The sequence below is a fragment of the Antedon mediterranea genome, chromosome 3 (genome assembly GCF_964355755.1).
Source record: "Antedon mediterranea chromosome 3, ecAntMedi1.1, whole genome shotgun sequence".
NCBI lineage: Eukaryota > Metazoa > Echinodermata > Crinoidea > Comatulida > Antedonidae > Antedon > Antedon mediterranea.
The window spans coordinates 25886296-25908961 of NC_092672.1; the positions used below are offsets into that span (position 1 = coordinate 25886296).

The 22666-nt window shown below is 32.8% G+C and overlaps 1 protein-coding gene and 1 long non-coding RNA gene across 2 annotated transcripts; one reads left to right on the top strand and one right to left on the bottom strand.

Annotated features, from left to right (window-relative positions):
* Positions 1-5804: 5804 nt before the first annotated feature.
* Positions 5805-21902, bottom strand: LOC140043759 (uncharacterized). The gene is made up of 3 exons (XR_011844394.1): positions 21839-21902; positions 17913-18084; positions 5805-6067 (listed from the first exon to the last, which is right to left on the bottom strand). It is a non-coding gene; the product is annotated as an uncharacterized lncRNA (long non-coding RNA).
* LOC140043758 (matrilysin-like) lies at positions 10526-15123 on the top strand. Its single transcript, XM_072088235.1, has 4 exons — positions 10526-10690; positions 10964-11217; positions 13462-13754; positions 13937-15123. Exons 1-4 carry the CDS (start codon positions 10556-10558, stop codon positions 14140-14142), a joined length of 888 nt encoding a protein of 295 aa, XP_071944336.1. The 5' UTR covers positions 10526-10555; the 3' UTR covers positions 14143-15123.
* Positions 21903-22666: the final 764 nt, after the last annotated feature.

The following is a 22666-nucleotide window of genomic DNA, read 5'->3' on the forward strand; positions in this document are numbered from 1 at the left end:
CAGCTCAACAACGCTCGCGATATTTTTCTCAGTGCGCCGGACCAAAATCGGAGGCGATGTGAAAATCTAGATAATAACCAGTAGCTTCATATGAAGGGCTATGGTGTTTAAACGAAACTGTGCACTCAAACGCCGATTTTTTAGTTCAGTAGGCCTAGTTTCCTGGTTTTTTAACCTCCAATTTTACAATAGATGTGCCAAGATTAGCTAATGGCATTGTGTAATTCATTACTTTAGCAAACTGTCTAGGGATTTTTACTTCGAACTTCAATGGATTATGTTAATATTTTTGCAAGGACCGACATTCATTTTAAAAATATCAGGTTGATCTGCATCGGGTCTTTTAGTTTACCTTTTAAATTAAGTTCATTTCTCTTTTCTGTTAATTTTCATTATTTTTTTTCTTGCACGGCCTTCAGGAAAAACAATGAGTTTTCCGTAAGAAAATGAGGTATTATGCCTATTACTCTACTATAATGGCGTTGGATTTGTTTGTGCATAAGTGTCAGAATTGCGATCAAAATGAACAAAGAAATGTAATGAAGGGCCACGTGATTCATTGTATGATGGCTAAAGAAAAATAGGTGAAACCAAATTATACCTTTACTTCAAGACGTGGCTATGATTTGTTATACCGTGACGCGTATGTCTAAACATAACTGTTACGAAAAAAGAGTTTTACATTATTTTAACCTACTTTAAAAAGTAATGTCCTGGTAAAAATCATAAATCAAAAACGAATATTACTTCTTAAAAGAAGTAATTTTCGTTTTTGATCTGTGCCTGGACAAACACATTTAACGCTTTAGTCTTTACTGACAACTTTTAAAAGTTCAAGGTATTTAAGAAAATAAATTTTGTTCACTTTGTGTATAGGCCTTATGTTCAATTTTCACAAGTTGAAAGTTTTGATTTGTATTGATTTAAACGAGTTCGTTACCTAACAGAATGAGTACTACTTATTGCAACGAGTACTTTTCAGTAGAAATGTTTCTTATTTCAACGAGTTTATTTCCTTGTGGAATAAGTGGTGGTTCTGCAATGGGTACGTTGTCAAGTTGTGCCATTGCAACGATTCGTTAACCAGTGGAATGAGCGGTGCTTGTAAAATACTAAGTTCCCATATGGAATTATTTGGCGGTGCTCAATTAAATAGTGGTTATAGGTCTATGTTAAGAGATACGCTTATTTATACATTGCCAGTGGAATGAGTGGTGTTTAAAATTGAAACGAATGTTGCAAATCATCGGAAATTCCAAACAATAAGTATATAGGTCTAATGAGTTTGGATAGATTATTCCATTTGTCAAAAATCAGAATTAACAAAAATAAAAGACCTTCCAACTTAGGATGAAATGAAATATCTGAAAGCATATCCAAACTATAGAGGGGGCTATAACATTAAAAAAAGCGTCACATCATAGAGGGCGCTTTTAAAATAAAGATATTGGAATCTATTAATTAAGGAGTACGTACACGTTAACTTTAACGGATGACGTCAACATTCTACTAATTTGCATAACAGTTTAGTTCAGCCAACAGTTGTGCAACGTAACGTACTTGTTCTGTTTTATTTCGCTTCGACGAGAAGTGTAGAACGCAACATGCGCGTTGCATGTTGGGAAATAGCGTTAAAGTTTACGTGCTCGTGCGAGAATTTCTCAATAGTAAACATGTCATACGTGTACTAACGGAGGTAATGCTAGGTCAACTCATTTCAATTATTAAAATATGGATGGATACATTATAAACATATTTACGAACCGATATTAGTGTCTATTTCTATCATCCCTTATCCCTATTTTATCTAGAGTAGTAGACATTATAAATACAGTATCCGTATTTTTTGTTTATACAAAGAATCGGAAGAAATTGCATTTTAGCGGGAGAGCCTTAGGTGACTTGAGATAGACCTGACCCGTCAATCGAAAGTTGTGAGGTCTATAAGCATATACAAATAGGAAATAACAAAGGCTTAAAGAGTGCATTGTCCCAAAAAACATGACAAATTAAATTACTAAATAAACTTTAAATAGGCCATTTTTGTAGGTTTACGTTTTAATAAAGTTATTCGCTTCTGTAGAAATAAAAAAAAACAAACAAAATAGTTTCACTTAGCCTATATAAAGTAAAATCAAACTTGTCAATATAACTAAAAAAAGATAATTTTACTATTTTTTTACTTTAAATTACATTTTTTAGGTTAATTATTCTGTTTTCGATCAAATTGTTTGTTAAAGTTACTATTATATGACATTGAATTGGTATATTACAAAACTTAATATATTTTTTTATGAAAACAATATATTTAATGAACGACTATTCATCGGATATATTCATTGGATTAACAATTTTGACAAATCACACGACGGATCATATCTATGAAAACTAAGAAACCTTCACTTTGAACAAATTAATTAGCATTAGCTAATAATTATGCGGATTATCACATTTTTAATCATTCGGAAGTTTGTAATCTAAACTCATAATTGTTACTGTGAGCCTTGTTCGTAGTGTGGTTTACTTTCTCGACCTCCCATGGGTATTCTGACTCTTACCTTAAAACAACCACATTCAACTAATTGCGGTAGAAAGGCTTGTTAATGAAACAGCTGGTCTCCTTATTCTAAAGATAACTATCTTTTCTGTTCCAATTTTAACAAAAGCAGTAAAATTCACTCTTCCCTGGATAAAGCAGTCGCTGTTGTTTTGTGATCATTAAACTACAATATGTTAGGTGTCTAGCCTTTTACCTCAAGGCCTAACCTGACCCAACCCACCCTACGTTTTATGTGTCACGAGAAGCTTACAATATAGTGTTTTGCTTGAACTCTGCGTACAGTATTTTAATGTTTTTGTGTTGATGTTTTCCCAGCTTACTATTATACATATTTTATGTAATTTTATATTTAGGTAATTGTTTTAGTGTTAGACCACCACAGCGTCTCGTTTCACAAGAACTTTCTTCTGGCTTCATATACGAGAACGTTGACATTTTGAATTCTTAGCATTCTTGAGGGGGTAATCGAGGGTTTCTTATATTTATTATGAATTAATAATAATCATATTTACATACATTTCGTTTTAGCGCGAGTGGCCTAGGGGAAGTGTTTCAAATACAAAGCGACCTACTTTTCAATGCATTTGCATACATTTTGGTACGCAAATGTTCCGCATTCAATGCGTGGATGATATGCGGAACAATGCGGACAAAATTCGCGTTAGTGTCACAAAATGTATTTAAATTCAATAAATATGTAGCGTCATCACATACTACAACATGTACGGTATTGATTTTTTATCAAGTTACGGGTTAGGGTCAGAGTAGAAATTTTCATCGAATGTTACTCTCAGACTTTATTTGAAATAAAATTAGATAAGTAAAGAAGAAACACATTCTCTTTCAATACATTCCGATTTAGTCCACGAAGCTCCAGATTAATCATTATATGTAAGACAAAAGAATGAGCTGCTGTATAGAATATCATTTATTCCGCCGATAGCTGCAAGAGTTTGCAACTGTATAGGCCTACCTTACACTTGGAAGATGTGCAGTTTATACGTCCTATTAATAAAGGGCATTTTTAACATCTTTTAGACTTGATGACGGTTTCCTTAGACGATGTACAATGGGTACGGTCTTTAAGGGTATTTTAATATACTAGATGGTACGCTCGCTTCGCTCGCGTACCATCTAGGTCGTGCCCACAGATGGTTCTCGAATACATAATAATTTCAGCGTTAAAAAACTGGCGATTTCAAATGTACAATAATGCAGGACAATAATACATGTCGTTTACAGGAAGGAATAAATAGACACTGTGATTTATGTACTGAACTAAAATTAGCACCCTGGGAATTACTTCCGAAAGAGAAACTTGTCACAAAATGAGACCAATTGTTTAAGTCAAATTTAAACAAACTTAATTTGTGTTTTGTATGTAACATTAGGGTTGAGGGATGGGAAAGAGGATGGGTGCAAAGAGGAACAATTTTTAAATATATTCTTTATCCATGTAGTAACGAAATATTAATTGTTTTCATGTTTTACAAATAATATACCACTAAACACAGTAAAACATTGCGATGTAATACTTTGTTGAAAATATATTCTTTATCCATGTAGTAACGAAATATTAATTGTTTTCATGTTTTACAAATAATATACCACTAAACACAGTAAAATATTGCGATGTAATACTTTGTTGAAACTATCCCGTCCTAGTCGATTGAAATAGTATAGTACATGTAACGATACATCACTACGAATTGTATAATATGTTTATATAATGTAAAACAATTTGTGAAAACCGCACCGATTCGTGGCAAATCATAAATTCGAGTAATAAATATTAAATTATCTAACTCAACTTAATTAGTAGGCCTAATGGGTTTCAATTGTTTCTTAGAGCCAATTCATACTTAAGTTGGTTCCTAACCCTACCCACCAAAGTTGTTCTGCGTTTAGGGCATGTGATGCACCGTAGGCCTATCCTCTCCCGTCTTTACAACGCTACTCATGCCAGTGAGGGAAGGGTGATGCTGTGGGTGGTTTAAATGCAATAATAAAGATTTGTACATAATATACGGCGACTGAAAACGCTAGCTCATTATCCGTTTAAAAAAAATTATATCCAACCTCTGCAACACAGATTGGGAAAAAAATGGATCGAATTTCTGTTATGAGTATACAGTACTTGCCTTTACGACGCCTGAGGGAATAGACACTTGTTGTGGAACAGAGATTGGAATGTTCCATTCATCGCAAATCAATACATTTATATAAACGTATATTAAATCTCTCAAAATAGTATTTTTTAAAGAAAATAGGCCTGTCTTCAACATTATGATGCTGTACTCGAGCTGTTCAACCGGTTTTCAGCCATTAAAAACAATTATCGTAGGAGGAGATAGGAAAATGCGAAGCATCCTCGTGTTATTGTCTTCGGGTATTTTTCAAGATGGACATCCATTAGACAGTGTATACCACGATCGAAAAACACCCCTATTTGGGGCAAATCGTTGAACCTAAATTTGTTTTAATTGTCAATAACTAATTATCTAACTCAATTTAATTAGTAAACAGGGTTACATCTGGTGGTTAAAATCAGTACCGAAATTCTAACCAACTTTATATACCATCGAGTAAACATTCTAGAAATAACGCCTGATTTACCAAATTTTGCCCTTACGTAAATTTATATATAGATATAAAAACAGAAAGAATTTCTATACCTTTGGGATTCCTGCCAGATTGTGCATAACGTGTTTTTTTTTTTAATTTCAATATGAATTTTAATTTTGGAGCCGCGTTTTTGATCTGAAACCTGGCCATCAGTTTTCTGAATAAAACATAAAACAATGATACGAATCTTTTTGTTTCAACAAAAGAAAGTCTTTAGCGTTTCCTGTAATTATCGAACATCAGCATGATTGGTTAAGAGTGTGTTTACCTGCACCGGGTGACGGGTCTTGATTAAGAGTGTGTTTACCTGCACCGGGTGACGGGTCTTGGTTAAGAGTGTGTTTACCTGCACCGGGTGACGGGTCTTGATTAAGAGTGTGTTTACCTGCACCGGGTGACGGGTCTTGGTTAAGAGTGTGTTTACCTGCACCGGGTGACGAGTCTTGGTTAAGAGTGTGTTTACCTGCACCGGGTGACGAGTCTTGGTTAAGAGTGTGTTTACCTGCACCGGGTGACGAGTCTTGGTTAAGAGTGTGTTTACCTGCACCGGGTGACGGGTCTTGATTAAGAGTGTGTTTACCTGCACCGGGTGACGGGTCTTGGTTAAGAGTGTGTTTACCTGCACCGGGTGACGAGTCTTGGTTAAGAGTGTGTTTACCTGCACCGGGTGACGGGTCTTGATTAAGAGTGTGTTTACCTGCACCGGGTGACGGGTCTTGATTAAGAGTGTGTTTACCTGCACCGGGTGACGGGTCTTGGTTAAGAGTGTGTTTACCTGCACCGGGTGACGGGTCTTGGTTAAGAGTGTGTTTACCTGCACCGGGTGACGGGTCTTGGTTAAGAGTGTGTTTACCTGCACCGGGTTACGGGTCTTGATTCATCCTGTAAAAAATGGAACGGTTCACTATTTCTGTTCTTCGAAAAGTTGAAGAATAAAACAATTTTGAAAGCTTGGATTTGTACCTATATTGGCACAGTTCAGTAGGCTATAGTACAGTACTATCGAGTATAAAATGCATTATACTATGTAGCCTACTATACATTAAACTAAATAGGCATGTTATAGTAGTATCTAGGCCTACACAGTATTTTAAATAAACTTTTTAAAATTTAATATTTATTCGAGACTCAATTTTTTCTCTGTTAAATCATGTTTTATGAGTAATTATATGTGGGCCTATGGTTTTCCATCCACAATTTCACAACACAAAAGTATAATTGAAAAGGTATGTAAAAAACCTAATCATAAACAATTTAATTTGAAAAAATATTCGTGGTTCTTAGAATAAACCAATTGTTTCTAAATTTAGGAGCATCGGCAGAGAGAGGGGCTGCGGTAACCATATATATTATGTTGTAACATAAACTGCGGTAGATTTCGTGGAAAAACAATGGTATGAACTTTTGGCGCACTATGCTGAGAGAGAAACGAGAGAATATACTCATTTGAATTTCTCTTGACAAAGCGTATCACGTGACGATTTTCTAAAAATTTCAAGTTAAATATCCTTTGTTATTGATTGATTGATCACTTTATTTCAGAATAAATATGCGATATAAACAACAAACAATACAAAACGAAAAATCACACTAAAATAGGATTTTATAAAACAAGATATATACTAATAATATAATAATGTTTAGCCTAATATAATATTTACTTAGCATATCATTAAAAAGCTATTTTTCATCTTTATGTGATAAACATTTTATTTCAAACAATGGTACCTGGGAGGAAGCAAGTCAATTAGTTCGTTCGTTTCGTTCGTTCTTTCATAATACTGGTATGCATAATTGCCTTCTTTGATCGTTGAATACTACTATGGATGTTCATTTCTTTGCGGAAATGCCTATATTATATTAAAGAGGGTGTGTGTGTGTGTGTGTGTGGGGGGGGGGGGGGTCACTTTCCGAGAGAGGAACGATGACAGATAGTATTATTAATTAGTCAATATGTTTAACACGAGGGAAAACCAAATTAGGAGAAGGACCAAAGAAAAAAAATGCTCGAAATACCTAATAGTAGGCCTACTAACTCTGGCTTACATTGTCAACTCACCCTATATATCAGCAAAAATAAAGTAGGCTATATTATAATATTACATTATTGTATATATTATTCTAAGATACAGAATTCTCACATGTGTACATATTATATTGTGATAATAAGACCACGTGTCATGATCAGTACACCTGATTTGTAAACATTAGAAAACCCACCACGAAGAAAAATGAAAATATGAGTTGATGATGGTAATACATAATGCGAAGAAACATGGTGTAAAACAGCATACCTGATAGGTTAAACTCATTATAATAGTAAACATCTTCAATATTTGAATTTACTCCTGGTTGGAATCTGGCGTCATTTGACCAACTCGATGTTGTACTTGCGTTTTACAGCCAATTCTTTAATTGAAATTTCGTTTTTCGTAATACTGTAGTTGTATACCCTTTTTTTTCTGTTAGCTTAGAGGCAATACATTTGTAAACTCAAAGCATATTTAAAGTATCACGTGTCTGTGTAATTACGAAGTGATACTTTTTTGGGGAGCTAGGTTAGGTTGGTGGTTGGGGTGGAGGTCTCGTTGGGTATCATCAAATTGATAAAATATGTGATATTAAATATGTAAAATGTACTCCTTTGTTGTAAATGTTTAAATTATCATTTCGTTTCATCCTTTACTGACATTTATTTTAATTGTAAAAGGGACATTTTTACTCTGTAAAAGTGGTTAAAATCTGAAATGATGTGATCGCTTGAAGAACAAGTTCACTCTATGGGGAGTGAAAATCTAAAGTGACCATCCTTCAATAAGAGTGGTCCTTAAGCACACTCCTTAAAATTCACTGGGTTGTCACTCCACTCCTACATAATAAAGAGAGTACAGAGTACAATACCGTACGACACTGTTTAATAGGCCTAACATAAATGAATGACAGAAAATAAAATTTAAAATACGGTAATAAAATAAACTTATAGTGTAATAACATATCATATAAAAAAAAATTCATAACCCATACAATATCCATATATGGAAATATGAATAGTGTTACGTAACAGTGAATGATATGACCTAACATGGCAATGTTAAAAAAAACAAAACAAAAATCCCAGCAATATTATCTCTCAACAGCGAGGGTATCATGCGTATGGTCATCATGCCAAGATCTGACGTCAAGGATTCCTACAAATCGATGGGTACAAAACAAACATAATATTTTTATTTTAAGACTGTAATGTACTGTTTTGCATATGATAAGCACGTTAGAATTGTTTATAAACATTGTAGTATGAGTACCTACATGACAACACTCGCAAACAGTGCAACATGTGCTTATATAGCCTAATATACGTAAATAATATCAGTAAATGTATACTGATTAGATAAGATAGAAAAATTCTTCATCTAAAGAACCCGAACGTTTAAATAGGCATCTTCCGTACCTCCTTATTCGGAATGTATTGATTTCTCCTTCGTGAGGGAAACACACTTTTATATTTTCAGTTCATCCGCTCTCTTATTTTGTTTCTTTTCATAAATTGTTTTGATTAACAAGTTGTGCTGGTAGAAAATTCTGATTTTTGTTTTCTATTTTGAAATAAGAAAAGTATATTTAATCTGGATAACAACATGAGGTATATAGAAATGATGGAAAACGAAATGAATTTTTGATTTTAAAGCACCAGACAAGTTATATATTCTTTTTTTTATTTCATTACAACCTACCTCAGACTCTAATCAATCCGTGACAAAAGGAAAAGGCAAATTCCCGAATGACAATTTCACAAATTAGCCTTAATACTGTACAAGGTATTACTGTTTCTCCAGCACAAGAGTTTTGCTATAAATATTTTCAAATGGGTTTTTCTTGATAAAATAAATTGAAAATTAAACTACAAAGTTTTAATTTGTATATCCTTAGTGCCGTATCATATCTACGCATCTCATAAAATGCAATTTTTAAAGTTATTCTAAAATTACAGGTTAAAAAAATAATATTAAACTATAATAATAAACAATAATACATTAATATTCAAACCTTGTACTTGTACACAGTATATTTTCATTAGTAATATTACGACTTATTGCATCGTGCATTTTAATGAAATAATGAGTCGGTTTGGACCTCTTTCACCTTGATAGCTAATGAGGCCAAGGCAATGTTTACTATCATGGTTAATGATTTAATTCATAACACGTTATATCAACATTAGGCACGACGATCTGTTGAAATTATTATACATACGAACTGTCCATCCCTGATCATAAAAAGGGCTCTCTGGTATTAGGCCTAAAATATATATTGCTTTTATAATATAGGCCTAATTCTATATTGGAGATATTTTTCTGTTAAAAGACACTTCTCCAATCAAAGACAAATTTTAAAAAAATAAAATAAGGTTTTGGTCTGGTTTTCAGTGAACCAACGTTTTTTCCGTATTATGCTTTTCAGCAAAAACCCTTCCTTTAGGACATCTCTATTAGGGTACACCCGTATACAACCCTTTTACGTGAAATTAACGAGGAGAATCATGTTTTACAATACGGGTATCACCTGTTATATGAAAGACCCTATCTCTAGCGGTCGACACATCACTGACTTCTACTGTCTCCTGTAATAATTGGTAATAATCTATAGTTAAGTTCAACTTCAGTTTTTCTTAAGGGTAAATGTGCAGCTACCTTAACACATAAGTATTATTATACTTGTATTACTGAATAGAATAATTGTTTCTGTTTTGGATGCATATCACTTATTAGCAAAACTAGTACTCTGAGAATATGGTTTAAAAATTTCCCCCTCCTCCTACTTCCCTACGTGGAAAATAAACAAAATACTGGATTTGAAGACTTTTGTAGGTGTAGACAGAATGACTTTACGGTAGTTACTAAGAAATGATATTCCGCTTTGGATTTAAAATACCATAATTTACTCAAGAACACCTACATAAATAAAAGTTAATCATCAGTGAAGTAATACAGAACAACACGTAATGTACACGACACCAGGCTGAAACAATAACCATAAAATAAAAAAATAAAATAAAAAACATGCCAATGTATTATAAAATAAATTAAATTTACAATGTATTATAAAATAATATCCTACGCTATAGTTCGTAGTACAGTATTCTATTTTCTGCAGTATCTTTGCTTCCGGTTACTTCGGGCAAACCACCGTTATCAAAAACCCGAATGAGTCACGTACTAGACGTCATCAACCAATCAGCGTCGAGACATTGGGATACTCCAATTGGGTCAGCAGTCGTCGGGATACCCTATATATATCCTACAATCGTTTATACTTTTCAAAAGAAATTGTCGAACCTGTCAAAAGAGTATTCGATACATTCCAAATAAAATCATGCTCTTAACTTGTACAACGATGCAGTTAGGTGTTTTTTTCAGGCACATACGGGTAGTGCAATACGCGATTTTAGTATGCTGTTACGCGCTTTCATCTTCAAAGGCTTTGCCGATATCAGGTACTCTACCTCAGGTAAGTAACTATACATTAATATTTCAACTTTTTTGTTTTCTTTATGTTTATTTTTCTCAAATTGTAGACGTTTAGTATTATCATTATTAATTTTAATTGACAGTTATCTGAGTTAAATGACTTTTCTATGGAGACATTTTCAAGCTCTAATATCACTACATCGTTTTTTCTGAAATGTCAATGGAATGGATTTTGTACTGATGGATGCGACCATTTTGACAAGAAGAGAACGTGACATTAAATTTAACAAATTACCTATTAATTATATTTTAGATTTCTGAAATGTATCGGATTAAACCACAACAATTTGACGTTAATACAATGGATCAATCACCGTTATCATCGTCATCATTATCATCGTCATCATTATCATCGTCGTCATTATTATCGATATCTGAAAATATAGAAGAGTTTGTTAATCCACCTGAATGTGGCAAATCTAACGACGACACATTACCCGAAGGAGGACGTGAAAAGAGATATATACACGTAGGCGGAAAATGGTCCGGTTCGAAGGTAACCTATAGGTGAGTTTAACCTAAAATTATCAAATTCCCCGGCGGTTAATTCAAAAGAAATTGCTCAGGTGGATGGCCATAAATCCTGTTATTAACATTTCTGACTTACAAATTACACCTTTTTGCAATTGCTGTTTATATTATTTCTTGTAACAACCCTTCTTTGCTGCTACATTGGCATCCGTCAATAGGCTCCTCGTATGGCAGTATAACCGCCCGCGAAGATACCTATTTATTGCTATTATCGTTTACTTGACTTGACTCCGAGTCAGGTGTATAGTCATAAATCGAATGAAAAGCAGACTCACTGTTTATGATTCTGTAACACATCCTGATATCTGTAAAACATTTGAATTATTCCATTTGTTACAACGAGATGAAATAACAACATTAAGCGTTCAAGGCAGGTGTGACGCTAACCGCCGTTTACCCGATGTCGAAGATCACGTCCAGTAGTCATAAATCCGAATAGACGTAGGCCTATATCATCAGATTAGAAATTAGTTAAAATCATAAAAGTGTTCCATAATTTCTTCCAATAGAGTCTTAGTTAGTTTTTAGCAGCAAACCCACTATAAGCTAAATCTAACCAATGCTAAATCTATCATGTATTACGTAAACTTGTTTTCAATTTGGTTATCATTGATGACGTAAAAAATAGTTATAATAAGCTAAACATGAAACCGAATCGCTCAGTAGGCTTAAAATTAAGTTACCTGGCGGTGCGTAAAACGTCACATTTTCCCTGAAGTGTTTTCCCTTGTATTACACAACTATTACATTTTTTTATTTTGGAGTTTATTAATGTACAGAACATTTAACCTAAAACACGTTAGGAAAAACAATGCAGCCGGTTAATATAATATGTTCAGCCTGTATATTATACATATACTGTTAGTTTTAGTCAGTGAAGCCATGGAGGGAATAATTGCTACGTTGGGAAGCTGACTAACAACACAACAGTGTGTTTCAACTAAGCTCTGTAGCAAGATCTGTTATAGATAGAGTTACCTATTTTATATTGCCAGACACAGAGATGACCTAATAATAACTTTAAAATAGTTTAGTAGACTACCAAAGTACACGATCACTGACCATGGAAGATAAATAACTGGTACCACAGCTACTACTTGCACAGTGTGTTTTAGGTCTAAACACCCCTAGAGAAGACACCTTCGGGACGCGTCGCTATCCCCATTAATAATAGGGATGGTGCTAAATAGAGGTTTGCCGTAGTGTTAAATGATACCTTAGGCCTGCTCCTCATTTCACGGGAAAGTGTAAGTAGGTGTTCTACAGTAGGCCTATACGATACGTCAAAGTACCTTTAATTGCGTCTATATTATTATTTAAGCGTTTGCAACCAATTACAAAAAAGCTACAACCACAGAGACCTCCCTGCACAGAGGTAACACTTAATGATAATTAGCCACTGGCAATAATTTGTATAAGGTCACTTTGATTGACTGGTCAAACGTCCCCGGGTGTTTTGACATTGTTTTTTTTCAACAGTACTATCAAAATCACAGGTATACGTACGATACCAATTAGTTGCGAGGTTTGACGTTACGAACACATCAAGAAGCCAACGCGATGTTAACACATCGATGACGCGAAATGTGTAATCCCGCCAGGCGTCGATGTTGAGCGCTACACTGTTTAATACATGGACCATTGTTATAAATGAACACCCTGGATCTGATCTCGTAAAACAATTGTGTATATTGACAGATCATAGTTTTACAACAGTGTTTATATGGTTTTCATAAAATCATATAATTTACCTACCGCGACTCAACTTCAAAACACCGGTACACGGGAATAAAAAAATACACCATGCATCAATTTGTATGGGAAAAGGTCTCCAATTCTCAATAATGCATAATAACATATTAAAAAAAAACATATGTAAAATAATAGAACTGCCTGCCTTTTGTAGTATAACTTTAGTACAGTGATTCAAACAAACTAGAGGGCGCAACTCACATGATACATGTTGTTTAAGACCGTGTTTCCACAGTCAAAATATACACGCAATGCAAAATTAACCGATAAAAGGGTCATTCAGATTAGACAAAAGTTATTAATACGATAATGTTTAACCTTTGACATGGAGGTTAAATTGGTGTGACGATGACGTACGGTACAAATGAAGTTTCTCGCATTATGTTAATGATTGGGCATACGTAGTTATTATTTTATTTTATTAACGATCTGTAAAATAACAACATTGATGTGTTTTTTTTATTGCAGAATAATGAATTACCCAAAGCGAGGTAAACCATCTAAAGCCAAGATTCACAAAAACATTGCCCGAGCATTTAGATTGTGGGAGGGCGCAAGTAACTTAAACTTTGAAGAAGTTTACTCAGGAAAAGCAGATATCGTCATATCATTCGCCAAAGGAAAACATGGCGATAGATACTCATTTGACGGTAAAGGCGGTTGGTTGGCGCATGCGTTCTATCCAAGAAGTGGACATGGTGACATGAATGGTGATATTCACTTTGACGATTCAGAAAAGTTTACACTAAGACCAGGAAAAGGTACGTAGATAAAAAATCAGTATATAATTTTACGAACACACCAGTTTTCGTGTGTTTTGTCATATGAAGTTCAAATTCAGCTTAAAATCCGTTGCTTAATTCTATAAACATATGTCGATTGCTTAATTATGCAAATTTGTAGTGCCATGTAATGTCTAACATATATCTTTATTTTTTTTCAGCTGGTTATAATTTCTTCTATGTTGCATCACACGAGATTGGTCATAGTTTAGGGTTGGGACACTCGCGGGTAAGAGGAGCTCTCATGGACAGTGCGTATCCAGATGACCCGTACAACGTAAAACTCACACAAGATGATATTGACGGCATCCAGGCGCTCTACGGTCCACCAAATACACAATCAAACGATATTTTTGATCTCATATAAATCAATGTCAATTTTAATAATGTATATATAATATTTATTTATGACTATTTCTCGGATTTCTGCCGAGTTTGCAATTAATTATTTATTAATGTAATTAAACTACAACATTTTAAATTTTAAAAAGGCATTGTCTTTAAATGCACATAAACATAGGCCTATCAATTAATGTGTTGTTTTTTTGTTTGTAAAGCCTGGTTCCCACTAGTGACGCAACGTAAGCAATTGCCCTTCCCATAATTGTATTTGCCCCCGCCTGCGTGAAATCAAACCTGCGATTTTTGCAGCACTGTTGCGTCGTCGTTTCCTACTTGTGATTACGTAATACATCTTTGCGTCAATACGTCACTGCGTTGCGTTCTAGTGGGAATCACGCTTAATTACGTGTTTACGTTTTACACACTCCATAGTTCACACAGCGAAGTATGCGTAACGCAAGTTTACCAATTACAAGCGAATTTCGAATGATTTAGCGCATCAAATTGCTTCAGCTGCGTCCAAATGTAAACCAAGCTCGTATATTTGTATGTACACGCAACAATGCACCAATCAGTGAATGTAATAATAGCATTTTACTAACATAAAATGTGCGTTGAAATCTAAAGCTTTTCCTAATGCAATGACCACGAAAGTTGATCATAAGTATATCATAAAGGAAGTTTTAATCATTAACTATGTGTATTCATCAAGACACGTTGTAAATTAAGATAGATTTGTTTTGAAGATTATGATGATAACTATCTTGATTCACGTGTAGTCGTTGCGGAACAAATTGCACGGAAGATGTTATCAAATGATAGATAATTGCTGTCATAGGCCTCACGTAGGCTTGCAGATGTTTATTTTATATATGCTGCGCTTGATCAAACTTATATCAATTGTCTAGTGTGATAGTAAATACAAGAGTACATATTATTGTAAATACAATACTTTTTATTTTATACTTCAGCTGTACAGTATTTAACTTATTTATTAATTAGCAAAACTGATTTGTATTATCTTGGAATTGAATTGTTATCGTGGATTAAATCATGAAAAATGTTTTTGGCATTAAAGTTAAAACAACGAACCTACTTTAATAGACTGGTGCGTTTTATTTGATTTGTTTTATGAGATATTTTATTGGGGTTACGTAAAGGTATTGAAAGCCGTTTGTGGAAGATCCGTCAAATTACGATTGATATTAAAGGCCAGGTGCGGGCAAAAAATGTCTATTGGTCATACATTCCAATAATTATCGATCTATAGTTTCCCCTATGTTTCATAATTTTTTGGGATTTTATTTGTGTTACAGGAGCTTGTTGAAAATAAGCACTTTCTTATCAGTGGGGGGATAGTTCAACTTACACAGTAAAATCTCTATTCTTATGTACACACATTTTGTAAATAGAGAGGCATTTTAAAAAGCTATGAAAAATAAACGGTGTGGTAAAAAATGTTATCAAATGACTAAATATAGGTAATATAACTTGAATTTTAAATTTCTAGTATTTTTATTCAACTTCAGATTTTTATTTTCATGCTAAAGCAAAAATTATCCACCGTATATCCACCATCTTTTTTCACCTTTAGGGAGTCACCAGACATGTTATTACATAGGTTAAACTACCTAACTACTGAAAAAAGTCTTCCTGGTTTTTATGGCAAATTTTTGCCAAATTTTGTATTTGACCATATTAAGGAAAATTCATGCTTTTTCGTCTTGATTTCTGTTACAAATATTTGATTTATGTACAATTAACCAGATATTATATTTAAAATTCATGCCTGTATCTGAGCTTTAAAGCACCTAGATCAAATTATCTAAAGGTTGCAGTGTTTACTGTACTTAATCTCAAGCTTTAACTGGAAAATGTTCCTGTTCTAATAAACCGTTTAAAACGCTTTAAAAGAAGAGTGCACAATCAATATCACTTTTTAATAAAACTCATAAAACTACGAACAACAAAACGCCAACATAGGCATGTTGTTATTAAAAAATGATGACCTTGCCGGTCATTTTATACGTACGTAAAACGTAAAATCAGGATTCGTAGAATCAGAGATATGAAAAACCTGTATGGATAAAGGCCCATTTACACTAGGACGATAACGATCGACGATAAATAAACAAATTTGCATTGCTCATACATAAAACAAAAGAAATCTAATTTTTTTTTTATTCTAGGACTATTTAGGAACCATCTATGCTTCCTTTGATGAAAATGATATTTTCAGACGTCCAATCAAATGACGTCATGATTAGTAAGAGCAATAATATCGTGACAATACAACGATATTTTTTGTTTATTGATCATGACGTCATTTGATTGGATTTAAAAAAAAAATTATTTTATCAAAGACAGAATAAATGAGTATTCTATAATTCTAGAACGAAAAACTTTCTAAATTATTTTGTTTTATATAAGAAAAATGCATGCTTATCTATTTATCGTCGATCGTTATCGTCCTAGTGTAAATGGGCCTTAAAACCTTCTTTGATACGTATAGGCAACCTTAACTAACATCTGTTCAGGAAATGTAGATTTGTATACGGCGAGGGGCGACGTCAGAACTGTTACACAGTTAGTGTTTCTTTTTATCAATTCCGGTTGTTTAAGATTAACGCCCTCTTGTGAATTCTACCCTTACACGACATACGTTTTTAATGATGGTCAAATAAAATCACTGGTGTAATTTAGGTATTGAGTTACTGCTGGTAGTTAATAATCTATTGGCTATTCAATTTGAAATACAGGATATTAAAGGAAAAATCCCGAAGCTTAAGGTTTCTACCGTGCATTCAATTCAAACATAAAAATGTTGAATAAAAAAATATGGTCAAAATACACTAACAAGAATTAAACAATTGAAAAGCATTAATAATCTTCTGAGAATGCTGTTAGAAATTACAAAATATGTTCACTAATTGTAAGATAGAATTATACAATGTAAACAAAAATGATTTGATTACAAATTGGCCTAGATCAGGACAAGTCCCACTGGTGTAAAAACAATGCTAAATTTTAAACCTTTGCTTTTTCATGAAAATAAAATGTACATTGGTGGCAATGAAATTTGTAAACCATGCTAAAATACTTGGAGTCACGCTCAAAACGATTTGAAATGGAATAAGTAGCGATACCATCCTTAAGGCTAATAAACAACTCTCTTTTTAAAGAAGTATAAATTGGTTTAAATTGTAAAGAGCTATGCTATGTCTAATGTGGGTATATATTAGGTCCTTGCTTGAATATGCCGATGTCGTATAGCATTCGTGTTTAACCAGATCGCTTACTCTTCTTAAATGTGTCTAAGGCACAGCTTTTTGCATTAGATTTGGAAGAACTTTAGTGCATATATGTTAATTCTTTAAATGTCTGTAAACTTCCTTATCTCTCTCTGACAGAGCAGCTCACAATCTTAAATTTGCAAAGGAAATATCCAAGACTGTCCATTCTTCTTATCTGGTTTGAGAGTTACGGGAGATTGCTCCGCAATAGGAACCAAATATCACAATTATCATCTAGAACTGCAACAGTCCAATCCCCTATGTTATCCCACTGCTCAATGCTTGATCGCTTTGTATCTTTCATATTTATCATGTTATTTATTTTATAAATTGGTGTTTTTGTATATCTTTAAGAGCATGTATTAAAAGATTACACGTAATCTGGCCATTTGCCACAAGTTGTACCGATGCTATATTGTTTTTTTAAATAATAGAAGTATAATATTAGATTATAAACGAACAAAGTTATGTAATTTAATTAATATAAAACATAAAGACCTACCTAAGAAAAAGTTATGTCTTGGTTTGTTATCTTGGTTACCAGTCATGTACAAAATCATGTTACGGTTCCAGGGTTCCTGACGCAATTACGTTAAATTTTACAGCATGAGTTTCCATTTCTCTAATTGGCGAATCATGTATACATTGCTCTTTGAAAACAAATACAATTTACTCTAGATCAGAAAAAAAAAATAAATTAAGTAAAGCATTACACACACGCCCTAAACTAGATTATATGAATTTCTAAATGGGGGTGGAACTGGGTCTATTTTCAGGGTTAAAAAAGATTACGTTTAACACCGCAAGCAATAACAAGGTCAAGATCAAGTTAGGCTTATAATAATTTACTTTTTAATGATTTTAGTTTGTATTGACAAACAAATAAACAATGACCACTACCGCAATGGACTTTTGCTGGGATTTACTGTAAACCTTGTTCCGGTTACTTTCAACGAACTTTAACCACATCACATTGCTGTTAATTACGTCACCGCGTAAACTTATTCAACCAATCAGTGATGAGCAATTGCAGCGGATCGAGAATTTGTGGTCACCAGGACAACTTATATATATTCGAAAATAATTTGTTTATTTATTAAATGATTAAAAGAGTTGATATTTATTACAGTATAGTTTAAAAAAATTTATTTCCAATAAGCTGTTTGTATAACCTTTGCAATGCAGTGGTATTATTTAAGACATTTAGTGCAATATGCGATTTTTATGTGCTGCTTTGTGCTATCATCATCAAAAGCGTTGCCGATATTAAATGAGGTAAGTAAACCTAAAATAAGGTAAAAGTAAGGAAAATATTGATTTTTATTAAGGTAAGGTTGATTAAGTATTTTTATTTGTTTTGTCTTATAGGTTCGTCCCACTTTTGTTGTTAATGTTTTTTTATTGTCACCTTTATGTTTTACTCTATTATTACTACGAGGTAGTATGTGTCAAATGTTGCGTCGTGTAAATTACAACCTACTACATTTGAATAAAGATGCTGTGAAAGTGTCCCGGTAGTAGATCACTGAGCGTGTGCTCTCAATGGCAGAATAAAACTTATAACCAATTATCATTGTTATGTTACATTATAGAATACACGTCAAATGCAATTAAATCCGGTGAATAGCATTATGAAGGAGGACTTATCACTATCATCTGCGTCATTATCACAAGATAGTATGTTTGATGAGGTTATTATTACACCGTCTGAAGATGAACGTAATTTGAGCGAAAAACAGATATTGGAAACAGATATAACACGTGAAAAGAGGTACACACATAGAGGAGCCAAATGGAATGGTAGAGTAACTTACAGGTGGGTTATAATTTCATTATTTGGAATTACGAATAATGGACTAACATTTTGAGACATTAACAGTTATTTTAATCAAATTTCAAATTATTCATTAAAATTTTTTTTTCAAATGATATTGATTGATATATATTAATTAAGTTGTTCAAAAGTTACAACAAGAATGAAATAAGCAAATCACTGGATTTGCAATAATTAAACAAAATACAAAATATTCGTTATATTTATTTTACACCATACTTAGCCTATTTTTTCTATAGTCAAATTATATAATAACTTATCCGCTAGTAACCTCTTTAATCAATGTCAAAGGTTATGAGAGGCGGCGATTCAAAAGGAGAGTGCTCAAAGTCCATTACTTGATGAATGGAATGCATTTTTAGAAAGATAATTCATAGAATAACCCGTAGGTCTATATTTTACCATTATAAGGTTGTTATTAGTATAAAAATAATCAGTTAATATTCATATTTTTGTATTACTAAGTTATTGCAACCTATAGAATAGTCTATTTGGTTTTTTTGTTTAGAGCGTATTAAAAGGAATGGAATGACCTACTTTAATGAAAGTTATTATTGAATGACCTATATCACCGGGATTAGAGTTACGACGAATATAACCTAGTAGGTTTTTTTTGTGGATTAGAAGGTCTAGTATGACGGACCATTACCACATGGTTTTAGAATAGGAAGTTTATTTTGACACGCGACATTATTACTTTTTAAATAAAGTTTTCTTTTTTTACAATTTTTATTTTAACTTATTTAATGAGGATGAACTTACATAGACACAAATAACAATGTACACTTTTAAAAACTTTTTAAAATTAAAAACGAATAAAAACTCATGGCATTCAATTGCATATTGATTGTAAAGTTTACAAAAAAAATAATTTTTAGTGAAAGTGTAAGTTAATGGTTTTTAAATCAAACTAGTTGAATTTAAAAATTCTAAACTAGTTACGAAAGCGAAAATCAAGTTGAAAGCAACAAACAGTTATCTATCCGTTATCAGTTATCATTATTTCTTAATCAAAATAGTATATCTCAATCAATATTGTTTATTATTTGGACGGTTTATTTGAACGAATGAAATAACCATACCTTGCTTATAATAATGGTTCTTACGACAGCAAAAGCAGAATACCCTGAATTAGTGTCTTACATGGCGTTACGGTAAACGAGGATCACATGCATTTAAATAGGAAGTTATTTATTCAATTAGACCGTATCCTATACACTAAAAGGAAACGTTTAAAGCGACAATGGTTGCAGTAGGTTTATCAGTCATGTTTTTTGACGGATAAAATAATATATAGATATATGTGGAATTAAAAAAAAATGTGTTACATTGAATGGAAGTTGGACAATTTTATTGTTTAGGTAATATTTTATTACAGTTTATATTTTATGATTAGTAAAAATTCTTACGAGAAAAACAATTCTAGGTTAAATAGTTCCAACATTGGAATGACAGATATGGAAGAGAGAGATTTGAACTCGTCACCAGGACGAGATAAACTATATAATGCGCAAACCTAACGTTACGTGCACATTCGTGCGCGTTATTGCTAGGAAAGGAAGGTATCATACTGCAAATCATCTGATACAAAAATAAAAAAAATAAAAAACCGGAAATGATTAAAGATTCTTTAATTTTAGACAGTTTTCCAACATTTATAAATTCACTTAAATCACATGTTTTATATTGACTTTGTTGAATCGACTATAATGTATTTTATCCATTTTTTTTATATTGACACTGTTGATTTGTCTATTTGTTATTTAATTTAATAATAATAATAATAAACTAGAAATATAATATATATTTTGCGCTTTCAGAATACTCAATTACCCCGAGCGTGGATTACCACCTAAAGCCAAGGTCCACAAATACATCGCTCGAGCGTTTAGACTTTGGAGGGCAGTAAGTAACCTGAGAGTAAAGGAAGTATATTCAGGACACGCCGATATTCTGATATCGTTCGTTCAACGTAATCACGGAGATGGATTTCCATTTGACGGAAGAGGTGGATCCCTAGCTCACGTGATTCGAGGAGGTGGCAACCTTAATGGTGACATTCACTTTGATGATTCTGATAAGTTTTCGCTAAAACAAGGAACAAGTATGTTGAACATTTACTATGCATTATTGTGATTAAGCCTAATGTCTAATAATTAATCTCATTAACAAAATAATACCTTTTACTGTTTTAGAATTGAGTATTTCTAACTAAAATCTGCTGCTGAAAAGTTGCTGTACTTTGGCGTAAAAACCGATAATTTTAATCAGCTTAATCCAGCTAGCCTAGCACATTGGTTGTTAATAAAAAAAAAAGTATATGAAAGAGACAAATGCCTGCGAACCAATCACACAATTCAACTGTTTAACCTCTTTTATAAAACTTACTCATAATGACAATATTCTCATTATGTATAATATTTTATAGCATTGTAAGAATAATAACATTTTAATTTCTTATTTTTAAGTAACTTAGCAAAGTGTACGTATTTTATTTAATCCTTAAAACAAAGTTCGTTTCATGATAAACAGACTGGTTTGATTACTAAAGCTTCATGTTTTTACTTAAGCACTGATGAACTAAGCCATTTTACCTTATTTTTCAGCTACGTTTAATTTCTTCTACATCGCCGCACATGAGATAGGTCACAGTCTAGGATTGGGACATTCAGAAGTAAAAGGTTCATTGATGTATTACGCCTATCCCAGAAATTCAGAATTAGAATACAATGTTAAGCTTGCTGATGACGATATTAAAGGTATCAACGCCCTCTACGGATAACTGGATATATTATAAGTATATAGTATCTATAAAATACTGCTAAACTAATTTGACTTTCATTGATGTATTACGCATATCAAATAGATCAAAACCCTCTACGGATAAATAGATGTTGTATATATAAGAATTTATTCAAATAACAAAAGGTTTTTACCTTTATTGAGGTTATATTGAAGGCCTACTTTTGTAAACCATACACCGTCCAATAAACAGCAAGAACCATTCATAACAAACGAAATCGTTTACCGTTGAAATTATATGGTGTCTGGCTAGAAATATTATTCCGAATTGTTCTTGTTCGAATCTAGAAACATGATATAAATAGTAGGTGGCATATGGTAGAATTAGATCAATTAATCAATGGATCTGATATGTCCTATAACAATAATGTTGAAGCATTTATAATGTTCCTGTATCGATTACCTTTGACACTGGATGTTACTGTCTTGGAGCATCTCATGCAATGTCATTTCTATTACACTATATTAGAATGTTGATTACTTCTATATTTATTTAAACTGTTTAAGTGTGCACATACTATTGATAAAAATATGAATTAATGCCAAAGATAAATTATGTCCAAATATTTTAAAGATATTTTAGTGCACCGAGTCAATTATTATGAGAAAAAAACAAGTTG